Source organism: Podarcis filfolensis (assembly GCF_964270895.1).
Source record: "Podarcis filfolensis genome assembly, chromosome: 1".
NCBI classification, from domain to species: domain Eukaryota; kingdom Metazoa; phylum Chordata; class Lepidosauria; order Squamata; family Lacertidae; genus Podarcis; species Podarcis filfolensis.
This window is the reverse complement of record NC_139604.1, coordinates 59,697,912-59,716,484: the sequence shown is the minus strand read 5'-3', so window position 1 is coordinate 59,716,484 and position 18,573 is coordinate 59,697,912. Positions and strand designations below refer to the sequence as shown.

Here is an 18,573-nt window from a genome sequence, read left to right as displayed (position 1 = left end):
ATAAAACAAGACGTTAAAATTATCAGTGTAAATGGTTAAAAACAAGCATATGAAAGCATGCAAAAGATATAGTAAAATCAACACTAGCTAAAAGGAGAGAAAATGCATGTAACTTCTACATGTTGGATGGCCATTTGTCATGGATGCTTTAGCTGAGATTCCTACATTGCATGGGGATGACTAGATGACCCTTGGGGTCCCTTCTAACTCTACAATTCTATGATTCTATGTCTAGATAGACTGGATCAAAGCTATTTTAAGCAGGTGGAATAAAGAGTACAGTGAAGGTGCCTGATGTCCTTAGGCAGGGAGTTCCAAAGTGTAAGTGCTCCCACATTAGAAAAGAATATCAATTTCTTAAGTGAGGAATGGATATTACAAGGCACCTGTAACAGTGCCAGTTCCGAATTCTACTATCTCAGACTACTGCTTTCTTCTATGTGTGGTGTCTCAGACTCAGAGAATGGCTCTGAGTCAGAATTATGACTCATCAGACTTAGTTCCCCAGGTGAAATCCCTATTTGTCATGTATCTTGCTACACAGAGATTTCAAGAACTATCTGTGTACGAAATTTGCAAGTCTCCTCTCCAGCAGAAAGAGTTACTCCTGTACTGAGTTTTCTCCTTGTTTTCAGGAGAGAGAGAGTGGAAGGGAGTGTTATACTTTGCAATCCATCCCATGATTCACTGGACAAACAATGCCATTCTCCCTCCGCAAAGGAAGCAAGGGAAACAAAGCACCCATTCAAACCTAGTGATCCAGAACATGAATAATCTGCATGTGGCAAAGGGCAGCCACAATGCCTGTTATAAGAATAGCCTTTTTTAATGGTAGGATTCCAGGACATCTATTGTGCTATGAAACTCTGACTAAGGTCCCTTTTGATCTGGCCCATAAGAAGTAAGTCCAGCGTGGTGGTAGTATAGAATCACTAGTATCTGAAATGCTTAGCTATTAAAGCACTCTTACCTCCAGCTTTAAAAATGACTTGATCTGTAAACATGAACAGGAGATCATACTTCTCTCTGTGCCACAATAAACTTTGGTTACTGATTTCTGCAGATCTGGTGCAGTTGATAGCACAGGTAATTTTTGTTTTGTTTGGGTGCCAATCATAAGTCAAATGAAATAAAGTTATTTTAAAAATAAATAATGCAACCATTAGTAAACATGCATACAGATATGCCACTCAGTGAAATCAGTTAAAAACTTTATGCTTTGCTGGGCAGAAACAAGCAAGTTCTGTTTACCATCGGGATAGCTCAGTTGGTTAGAGTGTGGTGCTGAGAATGCCAAGGTTGCAGGTTCGATCCCCATAAGGGACAGCTGCTCTGCATTGCAGAGCATTGGACTAGATGATCCTCAGGGTCCCTTCCAAATTTATGATTCTAACACAAATGGAGTAGTTAATTGAAGAAAACCCGCCACACCAGAATGTTGTAGGCATTTTAATGTCTCCGAGGAGTGACGAGGAGATTGTCATCTAAATGACGGAAGGATGGAGCTCAGGCAAGGGATCTCTTCTGGGAGGTAGTTCCCAGGATATAGCACGGCCATTAAAGTCCTGCTCCATGCTCTGACAGAGGACAGCTTCACTTTGTAAGCAGGAAGAGCCAGGTATGCATATCTACTCCCATTCATCTTAATGATTCAAGGAAGTTGTACAGGAGAAGACGGTCCCTAAAGTATTTTGATAGCTAGACTGCTCTTTCTAGCCATGAAAAGTTTAGAATTCATGATATATATATTTTTTAAAAATCTGGTTTAGGCTATAAACGAACAAACAACCAGCATGGGTTGTAGTTCAGTAGCAGAGCACCTGCTCTGCACACAGAAGATTCTGGGTTCAATCCCTAGCAACTTCAGGTAGGATTAAGATTGCCCCCAGTCTGAAACCCTGGAAAGCTTCTGCCAGTCAGTGCAGAGAGTACTCGGGTAGATGCACCAATGGTCTGACTCAATATAAGGCAACTTCCTTTGTTCCGCAGTTTTTAAAAAAAAACAAACCAAAAGAACACCACACCTAAAACGTAAAAGCTCACAAAATGGGTTGGGTGTGAGGGAGTTGTGCTGCTCATCACCAGTCATGACAAAGGTACTATTCAACAGCCATCCATGACCCTTCCACAAACACATTCTATATGGTTGTTGGTAAGGGACGCGGGTGGCGCTGTGGGTTAAACCACAGAGCCTAGGACTTGCCGATCAGAAGGTTGGCGGTTCGAATCCCCACAACGGGGTGAGCTCCCGTTGCTCGGTCCCTGCTCCTGCCAACCTAGCAGTTCGAAAGCACGTCAAAGTGCAAGTAGATCAATAGGTACCACTCCAGCAGGAAGGTAAACGGCATTTCCGTGCGCTGCTCTGGTTCACCAGAAGCGGCTTAGTCATGCTGGCCACATGACCTGGAAGCTGTACGCCGGCTCCCTCGGCCAATAAAGCGAGATGAGCGCCGCTACCCCAGAGTCGGTCACAACTGGACCTAATGGTCAGGGGTCCCTTTACCTTTACCTTAAGAGCACTGAATGCACCAGCTAAGACAAGAATCGCATTTCCCAGCAACATAACTTACATTTGAGTGCTGGCTGGGGAATTGTGATAATCCATAAAACAGAAGTTCTGCTGTGAAGGAAGCCCATCAGATTTCCACACAGCAAATGTGTAACAGCCCTACATCTACTACTGCTCAAGATAGTTTTCTGGCTTCGCTTATCAATACCGTTAATCCTGCTGGTTTCCTTCTTTGCTTTTCTGAATTTAAGTTGACGCTTGAGTTTAAGCTGTGCAGTTAAGAACTGACAGCCAAGGAAGAGTTCATCTTGCCTTGAAGCAATGTTCCTATATAAATTGTAGGCTGCTATCCCACAAGGCATGACATCAGTCCTGGAGAGGGGATGTGAAGAGGAGGCAAGCCACAACCGGTGCAGGGAGCAACCAGAGAAAGGTTCTCAGAAGAGAAAATGTGCTCAGACTTCAATTTTTACCAACTTGGCATGCTCATCAGTATCAGATCAGAGAAAGGACAGGCAGGTTATATCAAACCTCACCTTGTTTATGGATCACAAGCAGCCACTCACAGCTTTTTCAATTTCAAGCAATTTCATGCAAGTGCACAATGACCTGGAACACAACCCCCGCACAAATGGGGAGTTGCCTGTATTTCAATAGTACAAATCAAAGGTTTCCCTTTATCCTATTATATAATTCTGATTGCCATGGATTATGCTGTTGCCTTTGTCATCACTCTTCCACACACACACACCCATTTAAATGTATTTCTAATGCTCCACTTTGTGAACGCAAACTGCTGTTTTTATTTAGTTTTTAATTATATCCTGCCATATTTAGTAGGATCTTGAGGATCCAGGGAAAACTCACTTTCACAGGGACTTCAGTTTCAGGGCAGAATATCATTAGGGTTTCTAAGAAGAGTCTCTTCATTAAGAAGTATAGATCACAGAGCATAGGAAACTATTAGTTGCTGGACCTCAGATCTAACTACACGGAATTGGCAAGACTGTTGAGAAGCAACGCAATTATCTTCAGGTGGGAGTTTCCACAAGGATTATCCTTTACCTACAGAGGGAGAAAGATCAAAATCAAAACAGTGGAAGATAGAGACAAGTTTTTGGGAGCACACGGAGAAGACCTCCACAAAGGACTTGGATTGCCAGCGCCAGAACTTCCAGGGGAGCCCGCCCCCTCGGATCCTCAAGGACCGGAGAACAAGGTACCACCCCAGAAAGAATAACCAGATCTATCCAGGATGTCTCTGCAGCTTTTGAGTTGGAACATAAATGGCTGTAACAGTCCCGAAAAAAGGTCTAAAATTTTTCATATTCTAAAAAAGGAACAATTGGACATTATATGCTTACAAGAAACACATGTGATTAGGCTCCATAGAAAGGTGTTAATAAATAAAAGGCTTGGTCAAGAATTTATATCATCGGATACAGTTAAAAAGAGAGGTGTAGTGATCTATGCAAAAGAGAGCCTTTCACCAAAATTTCTCTTTAAAGATGAAAGTGGAAGAATCCTCGCAATAGAAGTACAGTATCAAGGAGAAAAAATTTTGATATTAGGAATTTATGCTCCAAATGAAGGAAAATCGGATTTTTATAAGAAGTTGCACGAGATCATGCTGGATTATCTGGATTACAACAACGTCATCATGATGGGGGACATGAACGGGGTCGTATCAACAAATATGGATAAGTCACAGAACCAGAACATTACTAAAGAGGGAAGACTACCTAAGACCTTTTTTGAAATGACTGACAATATGGACTGGGTTGACATCTGGAGAGTTAGAAACCCCCTGGGAAGAGAAGGAACATTCTTTTCTGAAGCTCAACTGACTTGGACACGAATCGACCAAATATGGATAACTAGAAGTCTGGCACCTAAGGTGAGGAAGGTGGAAATCTGCCCCAAAACATGCTCCGACCATAACGCCTTGAGAATGGATATGACATTGATCCCAATCGGCTCCTTTAGATGGGAGATGAATGATGGCCTGTTTAGAGATCAAAGAATTGTAAAGAAGGCCCAAAAAACCTTAAAGGACTATTTTGAGATTAATTTGAACACTACGGTGGAAAAAAGAACTATCTGGGATGCAAGTAAAGCTGTGATGAGAGGGTTCTTGATTCAACAGAATTCCTTAAAGAAAAGACTGCAAAATGAAAAGAAAGATAAAATTCTGGAAAGTATCAAAGAGTTGGAGAAGAAGTTAAGATCTAACCCGAAGTCCCAACCGATTCTGAGAGAAATTAAACTTTATCAGGCGCAATATTCCAAGCTGATAAATCAGGAAATAGAATGGAAGATTAAAACAATGAAACAAAAAACTTTTGAATCGGCAAATAAATGTGGGAAACTGCTAGCTTGGCAGTTGAAAAGGAGACAAAGATTAAATACAGTAACAAACTTAGAGGTTGAAGGAAGGAACATTCAGAACCCGGGAGAGATTAGAAAGTGCTTCCAGAGGTATTTTAAAAAGTTATATACTCAAGGGCCACAAGATGAAATAGAGATTACACAATTTTTGGAGAGAAATGGATTAGCAAAGCTGTCAGAAGAAAATAGAACAATTTTAAATGGCAAAATAACACGACAAGAGATTGAACAGGCCATCCTGAGTCTGAAACAGGGCAAATCACCAGGGCCAGATGGACTGACCTCTAACTACTACAAGACATTGAAGGATTATTTGATACAACCTTTGTTGGAGGTCAGTAATGAAATAATGGAGGGGAAGAAGGCGCCTGAATCGTGGAAAGAAGCATTTATCACATTGATTCCAAAGTCAGAAACTGAAAAGACACAACTCAAGAATTACCGTCCCATCTCCCTTTTAAATGTGGATTACAAAATATTTGCAGATGTTTTGGCACGAAGATTTAAGAAAGTTTTAAGTGAGATAATCCATAAAGACCAGGCAGGCTTTCTCCCGGGCAGACATATGTTTACTAACACAAGGAACATTATAGACATATTGGAACTTTTACAAACAAACATAAACACTAAAGCAGTTTTAATTTTTATAGACGCGGAGAAAGCCTTTGACAACATTTCTTGGAAATTTATGAAGGGGAATTTAAAAGAAATGGGAGTGGGACGGGGGTTTGAGAACGGGATTGAGGCAATATATTCAGAACAAAAGGCTAAACTGATAGTTAACAATGTGGTTACAGAAGAGTTTAAAATTGAAAAAGGTACACGACAAGGCTGCCCGATTTCCCCATTACTGTTTATTTCGGTTCTGGAAGTGCTCCTGAATATGATTAGGGGGGACCGGTTGGTGGAAGGGATTCAGGTCGGAGCGAAACAATATAAACTTAAAGCTTTTGCAGATGACCTAGTTCTGACATTACAGGAGCCGGAGTCTAGTTTGAAAAGAGTACTACAACTGATTCAAAACTTTGGTCGAGTGGCAGGATTTAAGTTAAATAAGCAAAAAACTAAAGTTTTGGGGAAAAACGTGACAGATATTGAGTTGGAACAGCTTCAGAAAGAGACAGAACTAAATGTGGTTAAAAAAGTTAAATACCTAGGGGTAAACATAACAGCAAAAAATCTGAGTTTATTTAAAGATAATTATGAAAAATGTTGGTCAGAGATTAAGAGAGACTTGGATAGTTGGTCAAGACTAAAACTTTCTTTGTTAGGCCGAATAGCTGCCATCAAGATGAATGTATTGCCAAAAATGTTATTTTTGTTTCAGACACTGCAGATTGTAGACAAGACAGAGTGCTTTCGGAAGTGGCAGAAAGATATTTCTAAATTTGTCTGGCAGGGCAAAAAGCCCAGAATCAAATTTAAAATATTAACAGATGCGAAAGAAAGAGGGGGCTTTGCCCTGCCAGATTTAAAGTTGTATTATGAAGCTGCAGCTTTCTGCTGGTTAAAAGATTGGTTACTTCTTGAAGATACGGATGTCTTGGATTTGGAAGGTTTTAATAATGCGTTTGGATGGCATGCATATTTATGGTATGATAAAGCTAAGATAAATAAGGCCTTCAAGAACCATATTGTCAGAAAATCAGTCTTTAATGTCTGGACAAAATATAAAGACTTACTGGAGAATAAAACTCCGAGGTGGCTGTCACCCCTGGAGGCTAAGGCTCGGAAAAGAGCCAATATGGAGGCCAACTGGCCAAAATATTGGGAGATAATAGAAAAGGATGGTGACAACTGGAAATTGCAGAGTTTAGAAAAGATGAGAGACAAAGTGCGAGACTGGTTACACTATGCTCAGATTAAAGAAGTGTTTAAAAATGACAAAAAGCTAGGATTCCAAGTGGAAAAGTCAAAGTTAGAAACTGAACTGTTAGAACCTAAGACTAAGGTACTTTCAAGAATGTATAACTTGCTGCTGAAATGGAACACACATGACGAAATGGTAAAATCAACAATGATAAAATGGGCGCAGGATATTGGGTATAATATTATGTTTGAAGATTGGGAAAGGTTGTGGACCTCTGGGCTGAACTTCACTGCATGTAATGCGTTGAAGGAAAATGTGATGAAAATGATGTATAGATGGTACATGACCCCTGTTAAACTGGCTAAAATATACCATTCGTCTGATAGCAAATGTTGGAAATGTAAGGAAAATGAAGGAACATTTTTTCACCTCTGGTGGACCTGCCCTAGAGTGAAGGCCTTTTGGGAGAAGATATATAATGAATTAAAAAAGGTGTTTAAATACACCTTCACTAAGAAATCAGAGGCCTTTCTCCTGGGTATTGTCGGCCAGAGTGTGTTAAAAGAGGACAGAACATTCTTTTTGTACGCAACAACAGCAGCAAGAATATTAATTGCCAAGAATTGGAAAACTCAGGAGCTACCCACTGTGGAAGAATGGCAGATGCAACTGATGGACTATATGCAATTAGCCGAGATGACCGGCAGAATTCGAGACCAGGGAGAAGAAAGGATGGAAGAAGACTGGAGGAAATTTAAGATTTATTTACAAAAATATTGTAATTTGGCTGAGTGCTGAATTGGATGCCAGTGCAGACAATTGTCTACCATTAAATTAGATTTAAGGTTGAATTATATGTCAAACCAAATTAAGATTATTAATTAAGATGAATTAAATGATAATTTGTTTGAAACTAATTTAATAATGATGTAAGTGTATGCGGGAGGTGTGGGGGAGTCCCATGTAACAATTGAGAGATGTTAAATGGACAATGATAAGTGCTTATCTAATATATGCTTTATTTGAAAACTTTAATAAATATATTATAAAAAAAAAAAAAAAGGAAACTATTAGTTTCTGAGATAAGCTAATGTGTATGTTAGTGGATTTCTTTTTCTCCAAACACAGCTGAAAAATTGAAGCAAAGTTTTAATTCCGCTTGTTTGCAGGAGCCCAAAGGAAGAAGGTCTTCAAGCAGAAGTTGACCAGCTGAATGATGAGATGAAGACTATCAAGAAGAACCATGAGAAGGTGAATGAGTAACAGACACAGTAACACTGGGTGGCCTTTTTGACAGGCCAGATGTCACAAACACCTCCAAGTGGCAATTTAAAGAACAAAGTAAACAAACAGCGATATTGAAAAATGGACCAGAAGATAGGCAAATCTTGCTGGGTCAGGGATCATCCTGTTGATTCCCAGGATTCCTCCTGGATTCTTTTTTTTAAAAAAATTCCAGCTTTCAGGTGGATGCTGACTGCACCTAGTAATTTGCTAATTTTTAATTTGTTAGTAAGGCCTATGTCTTTTCATGTCTATTTGAGTCAGTTCTTAAGGACTTTGCCCTGAAAACGTCAGTTCAGGATTAGGTATCTGTCTTATATTTTCTCTAGAGACGATGGATGTAAATTTTAGATTCTATGCAATCTCCTTACTTACCTTCAGCACACCTTTCACTCTCTTGTCAATTTAGGGTCCAATCTCCTCCCTGGCATATTTTCATAATTTCTCCTGGTTGATTTTAATATTTCTAGCAATGTGCTTCCCAAATTCCTTTTTCACTTGCCTTATTGTCAACATACATTTGTTTTGCCAGAGTGTGTGCTCATTTGGGCATAACACTTACGATGGTTTTTTGTATTTCACATATTCATAAAAATAATGAGAAACAGATGTTGACGATTGTACACTTGATCCAAAACTGCCTTTCTTCGACCTTCTAGCTCTCATTAACAGCCATGTGAGACCTATTCCAGAGTCACTTATGAAAAGACCTTATATCTCCAATGTAAACAAGTATCAAGTGATGCATGTTGGAGCAAAAAAAATATATAAATTTCAAGTAGATTCTCATGGGGTCTGAACTGGAGGTGACAGACCTGTTCTGTGAACCGCCCTGAGACCTCCGGGTATAGGGCAGAATATAAATTCAATAAATAAAAATAATTAAATAATTTTAAAAACTGGATGTATTAACACTCTGCTTGGTACACACGGTGTGGAAATTGGGCTGCATTGCTATGTTCACTTGCCTAGGTGTAAACCCTATAGAACTTGGTGAAACTTACTTCAGAATAAATATGCATAGCACCAGGCTGTTAATTGCAGGCTCCTGGCCTAATATTTCAGCATATATGCTTTGCAGTGTGAGTGCACGAGTTTAACATCTGCTGAAATCCCAAGAATCTTTAAGCTGAAATACGACCATTTTATCTGTGATCATGCAGACTCATCTCAGTAGCTGGGAATATTAGTGAAATCAGTGGAACAAGAAAAGAAGCATTATCCTGGAATAAACTTTAAATGAGGCCTGTCTTTTGCTGGTTTTTCTTTTGCTGGCAGATAATTTGGGCCTTTGCTTTTTGATAAGCCTCTAATTTCCATTATTTCTCTTGTCCATCATTCCCTTTATTTATTTTTTATTTTTCAAAAGGAGATAAAAGTGATGGAAGATAAACTTGCAAAGACAAAAATGCAGGTTATGTATTTGCAAAAGGCAGCAAAACCCCCCTCAAGAAAGACGGATGACGAATCAGACACCGAGTCTAGCACTTCATTGGATGAAGGGGCCAAATTGGCATGCGAGTGCTTCGAGGTAGGAGCCACAATGCATACTCTCTGATGCACTGTACTGCAAATCGGTAGAATGCAGTGTTTTTATTTTACATTTAATAATAATTAAGTCACAGAAGTATAATCATTCGGTGATATCCAGCTAAGGCATACTTGAAGTAGGCTCACTGATTTCATGGCTTCTACTGAGTGTGACTAACATTGGATATAACCCACTGCATATATTCTTGCTGCTGCTTCTGGTTTTACAAGTTGCTGATGTAAGGCAGCAGTTTTTGAAAGAGACGAAGGTGGTACGCAGAGCTGTACCTACGGGGTGCGCATAGACATTTCTTGTGTCCCACACAATTATTTATGTTCAAACAGATTTTTGAAGCAAGAAATACATATGTAGCTCATCATCAGTTGCTCCATTCCACTTCAAATTATTTTCTGTTTCCAGCCACGGGCTGAATTTTTATCCAATCCTGAACCTTATCTACCACATGTATATTTTTCTTTGGCAAGAATGCTGCCTGTTGCCTCACTACTTTGCTAGTGTGTTGAAAGCATAGAAATTCTGAAAAATGCCAGTACATGGGGGGGGGGGACGTGACGCTAGGACAGGGGTAGGCAACCTAAGTCCCGGGGGCCAGATGTGGCCCAATCGCCTTCTAAATCTGGCCCGCGGATGGTCTGGGAATCAGCGTGTTTTTACATGAATAGAATGTGTCCTTTTATTTAAAATATATCTCTGGGCTATTTGTGGGGCCTGCCTGGTATTTTTACATGAGTAGAATGTGTGCTTTTATTTAAAATGCATCTCTGGGTTATTTATGGGGCATAGGAATTCGTTCATTCCCCCCCCCCCAATATAGTCTGGCCCACTACATGGTCTGAGGGATGGTAGACCGGTCCATGGGTGAAAAAGGTTGCTGACCCCTGTGCTATGAGGCATTTATAGCATGCAACTGGCATTTATGATGCCTAACCCTGGGGAAGAAAGGTTTTTGGAGACTGCTACAAAAAGTAATATTTTGAAGGCTTTTTGGTGTGTGTTTTTTTTAAACTGGCTCACACCGCACCATAAATCCCTTGTTTAATGCAAGTGTGTGCCTCCTGTCAATCACCAGAAGGGAGGGAGGCAATGAGAAGCAGAGGATTGGTGCAGTGTTGGTATGCTAGGGGGTTGGCTAGATGCTGGGAAAACATTTGAGGCCAGAAACAGAATGCTAGACATTCTTCATGCATCAGGATTCAAATGAGATTAAACTGCATGAGCTGCAAATGGACTCACTAGCTGGTGATTTATTAGTGCAGTTAGCAGGGAAAAGTCCTGGCTGTGCTAGATGCAGAATGATATCCCAAGGAACTGGAACAGAGCTGGAAGCCACTTGCGCGCGCGCTCTCTCTCTCTCTCTCTCTCTCTCTCTCTCTTTTACAGTATTTCCTAATGTTCCTTTCACAACAGACCTGCCTTCCTCTATCAGCAAATGACTGTACAGTTTATATATAAACAACTGAAGAAAATGTAGAAGAGCTAAACCACTTTTAAAAAGAAAGCAAGCACAGGACAGCAGCATCAAGACCCAAAACTAGTCAAAACCACCATGTGACATCAGTGGTAGCAGCGTATTGTCAGTTTGCACTTACTGCAAATGCCCCTCTTAAACAGCAAGCCCACGTTGCTTAAATGGCCACCCTGGCAGGAACTCCCATGCACCCAATGGTTAGGGTGTTGGACTAGGACTTGCGAAAGCAGGCTTCAAATCCCCACTCAGCCCTGAAGCTCTTGGGCCAGTCCCCATCTCTTTGCCAAACCAACCTCACTGGGTTGTTGTGAGGATGAAATGGGAAGGAGGAGAACCACGTACAGTGGTACCTCGGGTTACATACGCTTCAGGTTACATACGCTTCAGGTTACAGACTCCGCTAACCCAGAACTAGTGCTTCAGGTTAAGAACTTTGCTTCAGGATGAGAACAGAAATCGTGCTCCGGTGGTGCGGCGGCAGCAGGAGGCCCCATTAGCTAAAGTGGTGCTTCAGGTTAAGAACAGTTTCAGGTTAAGTACAGACCTCCGGAACGAATTAAGTACTTAACCCGAGGTACCACTGTACATCACCTTGAGATCCTTGTATATAAAGGTTGTATATAAATGTAATAAAATAATAAATGGTTGTAGCTGGGATGCCACTGAAGCTTTTCATATCAAGTGCACCACAAACCCACAAAGGAGAGTGCATGCAGTGGTGGAGCTTCATGCTCCAGCACCGGGGGGGGGCAGAGACCAGGCAGGGGCGGGGCTGGGCACACCACCTGTGGGGGTGGGCGCCCAGCACGGGTGGGGGGACAGCTGCAATGGAACCCCACCAGGATCACATTGCCGGGGGTGGTGCGCTCCCCCCACGCTCCTCTTCCTCCGCCAGTGAGTGCATGCAGTCCCATGAGAAGGACTGAAACCAAGAAAATTATAGCTCCATCTCAGCACTCTCCTTTGTCTGTCTATTGTGAGCATCAATTAGAGATCAGGGGGCAGAACTCTTTGCCCTTCTCCCAGCCAATGACTCGCTCTTGTTGCCCATGGCTGCCTGGGCAATGCTGAGCTGTAGAAAGCTCATGTGAGAAACAGGAAAAGCTCCTGAGCCAAAGTGAAGCTTTGTCCCTCAGAGATGTCAGTAACTCAAAGCTCAGAGGAAAGCCTAAGCAGCTCCGCAATGGCAGCTTAACAGGAAAGGTTAGGAGAGGTGTGAGATTGGGTCAAAGCAATTACTTCATTATCTTGACATCATTTCAGAGACAGAGGTGTGCACAGAGCAGCCAAGTGGCTAATGGGAGGAGAGGGAGAGGAGAGGGAGCAGAGCGGGCGAGAGCAAACCCATATTTTACAAATCATGTGCCCAGGGACACCGCAGGCTCTTGTGCAGAGAGCCTCCAAGCTTCTTCAGAGTGCGCTGTTCCGACTGTAAAGAAAAAGACCAGCACCCCAGCACCATACTTCTTAATGAGGATGATGATTCCTGGATGGAGACTTTGTAAGCCAACTTAGTAAGAGAAATGAGTTTTAAAAGATTCAGAAAAAGTCCAGAACTTACATAACTGCTTACATAAGCTGCAGCATCAAAGCAAGGGAAGAGAAGGAGGACACCTTGAGGCTGCAGCTGAGCTGAAGGGGCATTGAATAAGAGCATAAGAAGAGCCCTGCTCAAGGTTCATCAAATTCAGCATCAAATTTCGTAGACTGGCCCGTGAGAAGCTTCTAAGCAGTCAAGAGAGCTGGATTGTGCACGTTCACCCTGTGCAAACCCCTCTGCCCTGCATAATCCCTTCCCTGATTTGGGGTAGCTCAGTTCGTAGAGCATGAGTCTCTCAAACTCAGGGTTGTGGGTTTGATCCCTATGTTGGGCAAACGATTCCTGCATTGCAGAGTGTTAGACTAGTTGACCCTCGTGGTACCTTCTGAATCTACAGTTCTATGATACTATTGCTATTCATGCATTTGGGACCAAGTGTGCAGAGAGGCAGATTTCTGAATGTGTGTTGGCAATCTCCATGACCCACAACCCTCACCCTGCTGAAGGCACGCCCCTAATGCATCGATAGCATTGGAGATGGGCCTGTGTGGGGCATGAGCATGCATATCTCCACATGACTATAATTTTTAGATTTCTGGAGGAGGACACATTTGATAGGCTGTCTGGAATCTTGAAAAGAAGCACCTCTATCACAGCAGTCTTCTCCACCTTGTACCCTTCAAATGTTTCAGACTACAACTCCCACTATCCCCGGCTGTTGGCCCTGCTTGTTAGGGCTGATGGGAATTCCAAAGCACACAAGCTTTGTGGGTGCCTTTCATAAGGTCAGTGCCATGAAGACAAGAGAACCCAGAAGAGTGTGAGGGCTAGATACTTGACTCCTCAAAACCCACATACAGAAACACCGCCATCTAGCACAATACTATATAGTCCATCTCAGTTGAATGAAGCAGCCTCAGAAGCATACCATCTTAGTATAATAAGTTAATAAGGGTTCATAAGTATAACTGCCTTCTGAGGCAAATCCTTGTTTAATGGGTTTTCCTGAAAAATAAAGGCTGAGGGATTATGACTTGTCAAAGGGCACTTGGGTTCAACTGCTGAACTCAGGTGTGATAGGAACTCAGATCCAAGTTCAACACTTTTAACATAGTGACTGTAAGCCACATTCATTTTCACAGTTATAGTGTCTATATATCAAATCAGGGAGCTGCCTTGGTTAATATGTTGTAAAAGGGCTAAGTAGACCAATAGACTGGCTTTATGGTCTCTGTCTCTCTCTGTCTCTCTCTCTCTCTCTCTCTCTCTCTCTCTGTGTGTGTGTGTGTGTTGTGCTTGAACAGTGTTTGAACTACTCAGGTTTTGTTATGGCAGTGTGGCATCCTTCATTTTAAAAACAAAAACAGCTGCCCCACCCTGCCTGGGTTAAAACTTATGTTATTTCCTATGTGCATGCACATTAAAGTAACTTGTCCTAGAACTAACACTCTCTCACACACACTTATATCCCACTTTTCTCAATTTGTGTCTGTATCAGTACTAATACCCCTCTCTCTTTCTCAGGTGATGGCAACCCATCTTTAAAAGCACAGTACTGTTACTGTAGACCCAAGATTAATTGCAATAACTGGCCAGTAGGGGGCACTCACTGCTTGCAAAAAGTTTGATGCCTGTTTTCCTTTTTCTTCTCTAAAGCGAACACATCAAAGCCCCAGATTATGCAGAGTGCTGACATATGCTATTTCACTTGTATTTTGTTTCAATATATAGCCTGCTTCATCGCAAATGATCAGAATAAAATATTTTTTAAAAAGGCAAAATATAAAGTAACTCCAGTCACAAAACATCACCACTAATAAGATCCTGAGCATTTGCCAAAAATATTTGATTCTGCTCTATGATGGCTGTTGAGTCCCGGGCCTTACAGATTGGTTGCATTTACAACTGAATCAGTCTTTTCCCTCTGGCCAAGCTCTGCTAAGGCATTGCCCTTGCCTTTTCTGTCGCTTATTGTCTCCTACTACCTCCTTTGTCCCATCCTTGCTTCCCATGTGCCCCCGCCCCCATCACTGCAGAGACGTATGGCTTATCCCATTGTTCTTTTCACTCTTTTCAGTCTTAAAAGGACTAGTCTACCAGGTGGATTGAGGATCAGTCCTAGCACCTTTATACAAATATAAGGTGGAACTGGGAATACAGTATACAGCTCTGATCACCCCATCTAAAACAAAGAAAGAAAAAGAAAAATATATACCGTATTTTTTGCTCTATAGGAAGCACCCGACCATAGGACGCACCTTGTTTTAAGAGGGGGAGAACAAGGGAAAAAAATTCTCCCCTTCTCTGCTCAGCGCCCCTTCAGCGAAGCGGCAGGAGAAACTGAGCCCCTTCCATTTCTCCTCCCGCTTTGCTGAAGGGGCGCTGCGCAGCTCTCCCTCTCTGCTGAAGCCAGGAGAGTCTTGCTCTCCCGGCTTCAGCAAAAGGAACCCGAAGCCTCCGAAGAAACCCTTTCGCTCTCCAGGCTTCAGCGAAAGCAACGTGAAGCCTCCGGAGCACGAAGGGAGCGCTCCCTCTGCACTTTGGAGGCTTCGCATTGCTATCACTGAAGCCAAGGAGCCTGCATTCACTCCATAGGACGCACACACATTTCCCCTTAATTTTTGGAGGGGGAAAAGTGCGTCCTATAGAGCGAAAAATACGGTACATTGCAGAGCTGGAAACACTACAGAATAGGGCAGCCAGAATGATCAAGGAACTAGACCACCTCCTCCGAAAGGAAAGTCTAAAATGCTTGGAGCTTTTAAGATTAGAATACAAGGTGACTAAGATGGGACTTAGGAAAGAATGCACACTGTGGAGAAAGTAGATGTTTTTTCTCTCCCTCCCACATCATGGTAGAGGTTTGGTCATACAGTGAAAGATGAAAGGAAGTACTTCATTGCACAATGCACAATGGATTTCTGGAGGTTGCTGCCCTAATGTGTTGTGATGGTCACTGGCTTAGATGCCTTTTAAAAGGGACTAGACAAATTCATGAAAGGCTGATCTATCAATAGCTGGAAAAAGCAACAAATAAATTCTAACTTGAGGGATTGGCAGGCCCTAATAGTATCTGACTTTCCCCCTCTCTTGTGTAGCTCTGGTCAGAGACAGGAACAAAGGTAACATCAGAAACAAGTGATCTACGGCTTCGAAGAATTCCAAAGCACACAAGCTTTGTGGATGCCTTTCATAAGGTCAGTGCCATGAAGACAAGAGAACCCAGAAGAGTGTGAGGGCTAGATACTTGACTCTTCAAAACCCACATACAAAAACCCTGCCATCTAGCACAATACTATATGGCCCATCTCAGTTGAATGGAGCAGCCTTAGAAGCAACCAGTATGATCTTATTAAGTGTACCATCTTAGTATAATAAGTTTGCCTGCTTACAGTTTGCCTGTAATCACACTTTGCACCTTGTTATTGTTCAAGTTCCCTTACTCCAGTGAAATTCAGAGGAAGATAGACTTCTGATTAAGTGTTAATGGCTCTGAAATGAGAACAGACTGAACTATGAACCCCAAAATTTGGGATCTGCTCCAAACTAGTGCCAAACCTTTGCAGTTGTTTTGCAGCACTTGGTAGCAAAAAACCCATGTTTTGCAGCCCCCCTCCAACTGAGCAATTGCTACTCAAAGCTAGGGTCGTAGCTATCACCCCAAAACACAATTGCAGGAAGCACATCAGGAAATACTTCAAGCCTGGGTTCCAAGTTAATGCCAGAGTTTTGCTATTGTTTTGCAAACTTTTTGAAGTGATACCCTCACATTTTGTCACACCCCCAACAGTGGGTCACTGCCTTACTCAGTGTGGGTTGAGGCCATAATCGACTTACTCCCGACAAGCACCGTTTCTGGGAGAGAAATTTTGGGGTTCGTAGTAGTTATTGGTGCTGGGACAATATTTCCCTATTTTAAAATAGGACCTGACACAATGGAACCCACGGTCTGTGTATGTGTGTGCGCACAAGTAAGTGTGTACACATACTTCAACACAAGTATCCCCCCCCCAAGGAGCAGGCAATGCCTTCAAGAGGTAATCTGGCAGTCCTACATAAAGGAATATACTTCTGGGCGGTCCCTTGTTTGAGCATGAGTTTGCTTAGTGTGCTTCATGGAGGGAATATAGCTTTCACTTCACAGAATTACTGTATTTTCCTGTGTATAAAACGCCGCCATGTATAAGGCGATCCCTATTTTTTTAGCCCAAAATTAAGAAATAAATAATTGCAACATTCTGTATGTAAGACAACCCCCAATTTTAAACTTTAAAAATTTGGGGGGAAATATAGTCTTAAACACGGGAAAATACAGTATTGTTACCTTTCCTTAATCGGGTGTTTATCAGTGTCATCACTCTTCCTGCTTTTTAGTTTGGAAGTATTTCGCTGAGTGAAGAGGAAAAAGATGAAATAATCCTGAAATTAGAGAAGGCACACAATGGTGCGCTGGAGGGAAGCTCACAGGAAAGGTAATTGCAAACCGCAGGCTTTCTGACAGAAAGGACCAAAAGGGGCTTGGTAGAAAAACAGCAGCCTGTCTGAGGTAAGTTGGTATCTGAATACACCTGAGAATGTAGTAGAAGCATCCAAGGCAGCCCGTGGTCCTCTGTTTATTGCTTTACATCCTCTCAGCAGTGCTATAGGGCAGGGTCAAAGGAACTCTTTTCAAGCAGAAGGCTGCATACTTTTGGACCAAGGATAGCTCAGTCAGTAGAGCATGAGACTCTTAATCTCCGGGTTATGGGTTTGAGCCCCACATTGGGGGTTGGATTAGATGACCCTTGAGATACCTTCCAGCCCTGCAACTCTATGATTCTATAAAAAGTGAGCAGAGCAACAATTCTATCAATGAGAAGGCTAGATATAGAATCTATATAGAATCTACCCCTCTCTGTCCTCCATCCAAGAAAGCGACAGTTCACAACATGCTGCAGCCAAAGAAAAATACGCAAGCAGTGTGAGAAGCAGGGTCAGTAGGGAGTAAGGCTGGGGAGGGGATGAGGTCTGAGGAGAGTCCTGGGAGCCAGTTAGAGAGGCTTGAGGGGCACATTCACCCACTGGGTCTGAAGTTCCCCGCCTCTGTTATGGGGAAATCAGTACTTCCCTACGTATTTCCTCTTGTGCGGGGGGGGGGGGGGACAAGCAAGGAGTTGTATAGCATGGCAGCCACCATGGTGAAATATACTCAGAGTCGCAAAGTGATTTCATGCTCTTTATTCAGCTCATAGTGGTGAGGAGGAATGAATGAATGTCCCCTCAAAGTATCTGCTTTATATACATTATTTACACAATGGGCTGCACATGATTGGCTAATTCCAGAATTCTACTGTAAGCCAATCAGGTTGTGGATTCACTTCTATCTGGAGCATGATTGGGTGGATCCTGCCAACCAATCATACTGCTGCATTGTTCTAGGACCAATCAGACTGCTGCATTCTGAATCCTATTGTTCTAGGACCAATCAGACTGCTGCCTTTTGGATCCTATTGTTCTAGGACCAATCAGACTGCTGCAGTTTGGATCCTATTCAACTCAGTACATAACACCCCTCCCCTCTAAGTTCCAGTCCTGCCCGGGAGGTCGCATTCATAGTCCTCGAGGTACGCCGGCGGCCGACGTGTGCGTTGAGGCCTGGGGTGTTCCCTGGTCCGGGGTTCAGGTTCTGGCTCGTGTTCCAAGGATGCTGGCTGTGATAGGGCTGTTTGGTCTGGCGCAACCGGCTCGCTCAGTCGTGGTTCTGGTTCCGGTGTCCTTTCGGCCTCACGGGTCCCCTCTGTATTTACTGATTCTGCCTCTCCTGCTTGCCCCTGCTGCTCTATGGGCCTCCCTGCCCCACTGTTCCCTGACCTGTCCTCCTCCTCCTGGTTTTCTCCCGGGAATCGTCGCCGTATCTGGTCGCAGTGGCGGCGCCAGCATTGCCCCCCATCTGTTAGCACCTCATACGACACGGGGCCAGTGACCCTGGTGACTGTGGCGGGTACCCATGCAGGGCCTGCCCCAAAATTCTTTGCGTACACTG

At 42.8% G+C, this 18,573-nt stretch overlaps 2 protein-coding genes across 10 annotated transcripts in view; one reads left to right on the top strand and one right to left on the bottom strand.

Annotated features, from left to right (window-relative positions):
* Positions 1–18,573, top strand: part of LMNTD2 (lamin tail domain containing 2) — an 85,791-nt gene that overhangs the window by 45,876 nt on the left and 21,342 nt on the right. For all 4 annotated transcript variants that reach the window (XM_083604190.1, XM_083604189.1, XM_083604188.1 and 1 more), the window contains 4 exons: positions 7,877–7,958; positions 9,361–9,522; positions 15,650–15,748; positions 16,926–17,023. In XM_083604190.1, coding sequence (XP_083460316.1) covers positions 7,877–7,958; positions 9,361–9,522; positions 15,650–15,748; positions 16,926–17,023 — 441 coding nt within the window. The remainder of the gene's footprint in view (positions 1–7,876; positions 7,959–9,360; positions 9,523–15,649; positions 15,749–16,925; positions 17,024–18,573) is intronic.
* The window catches only part of RASSF7 (Ras association domain family member 7), a 120,693-nt gene that overhangs the window by 95,541 nt on the left and 6,579 nt on the right, over positions 1–18,573 (bottom strand). The gene's annotated exons all lie outside the window — the stretch shown is intronic.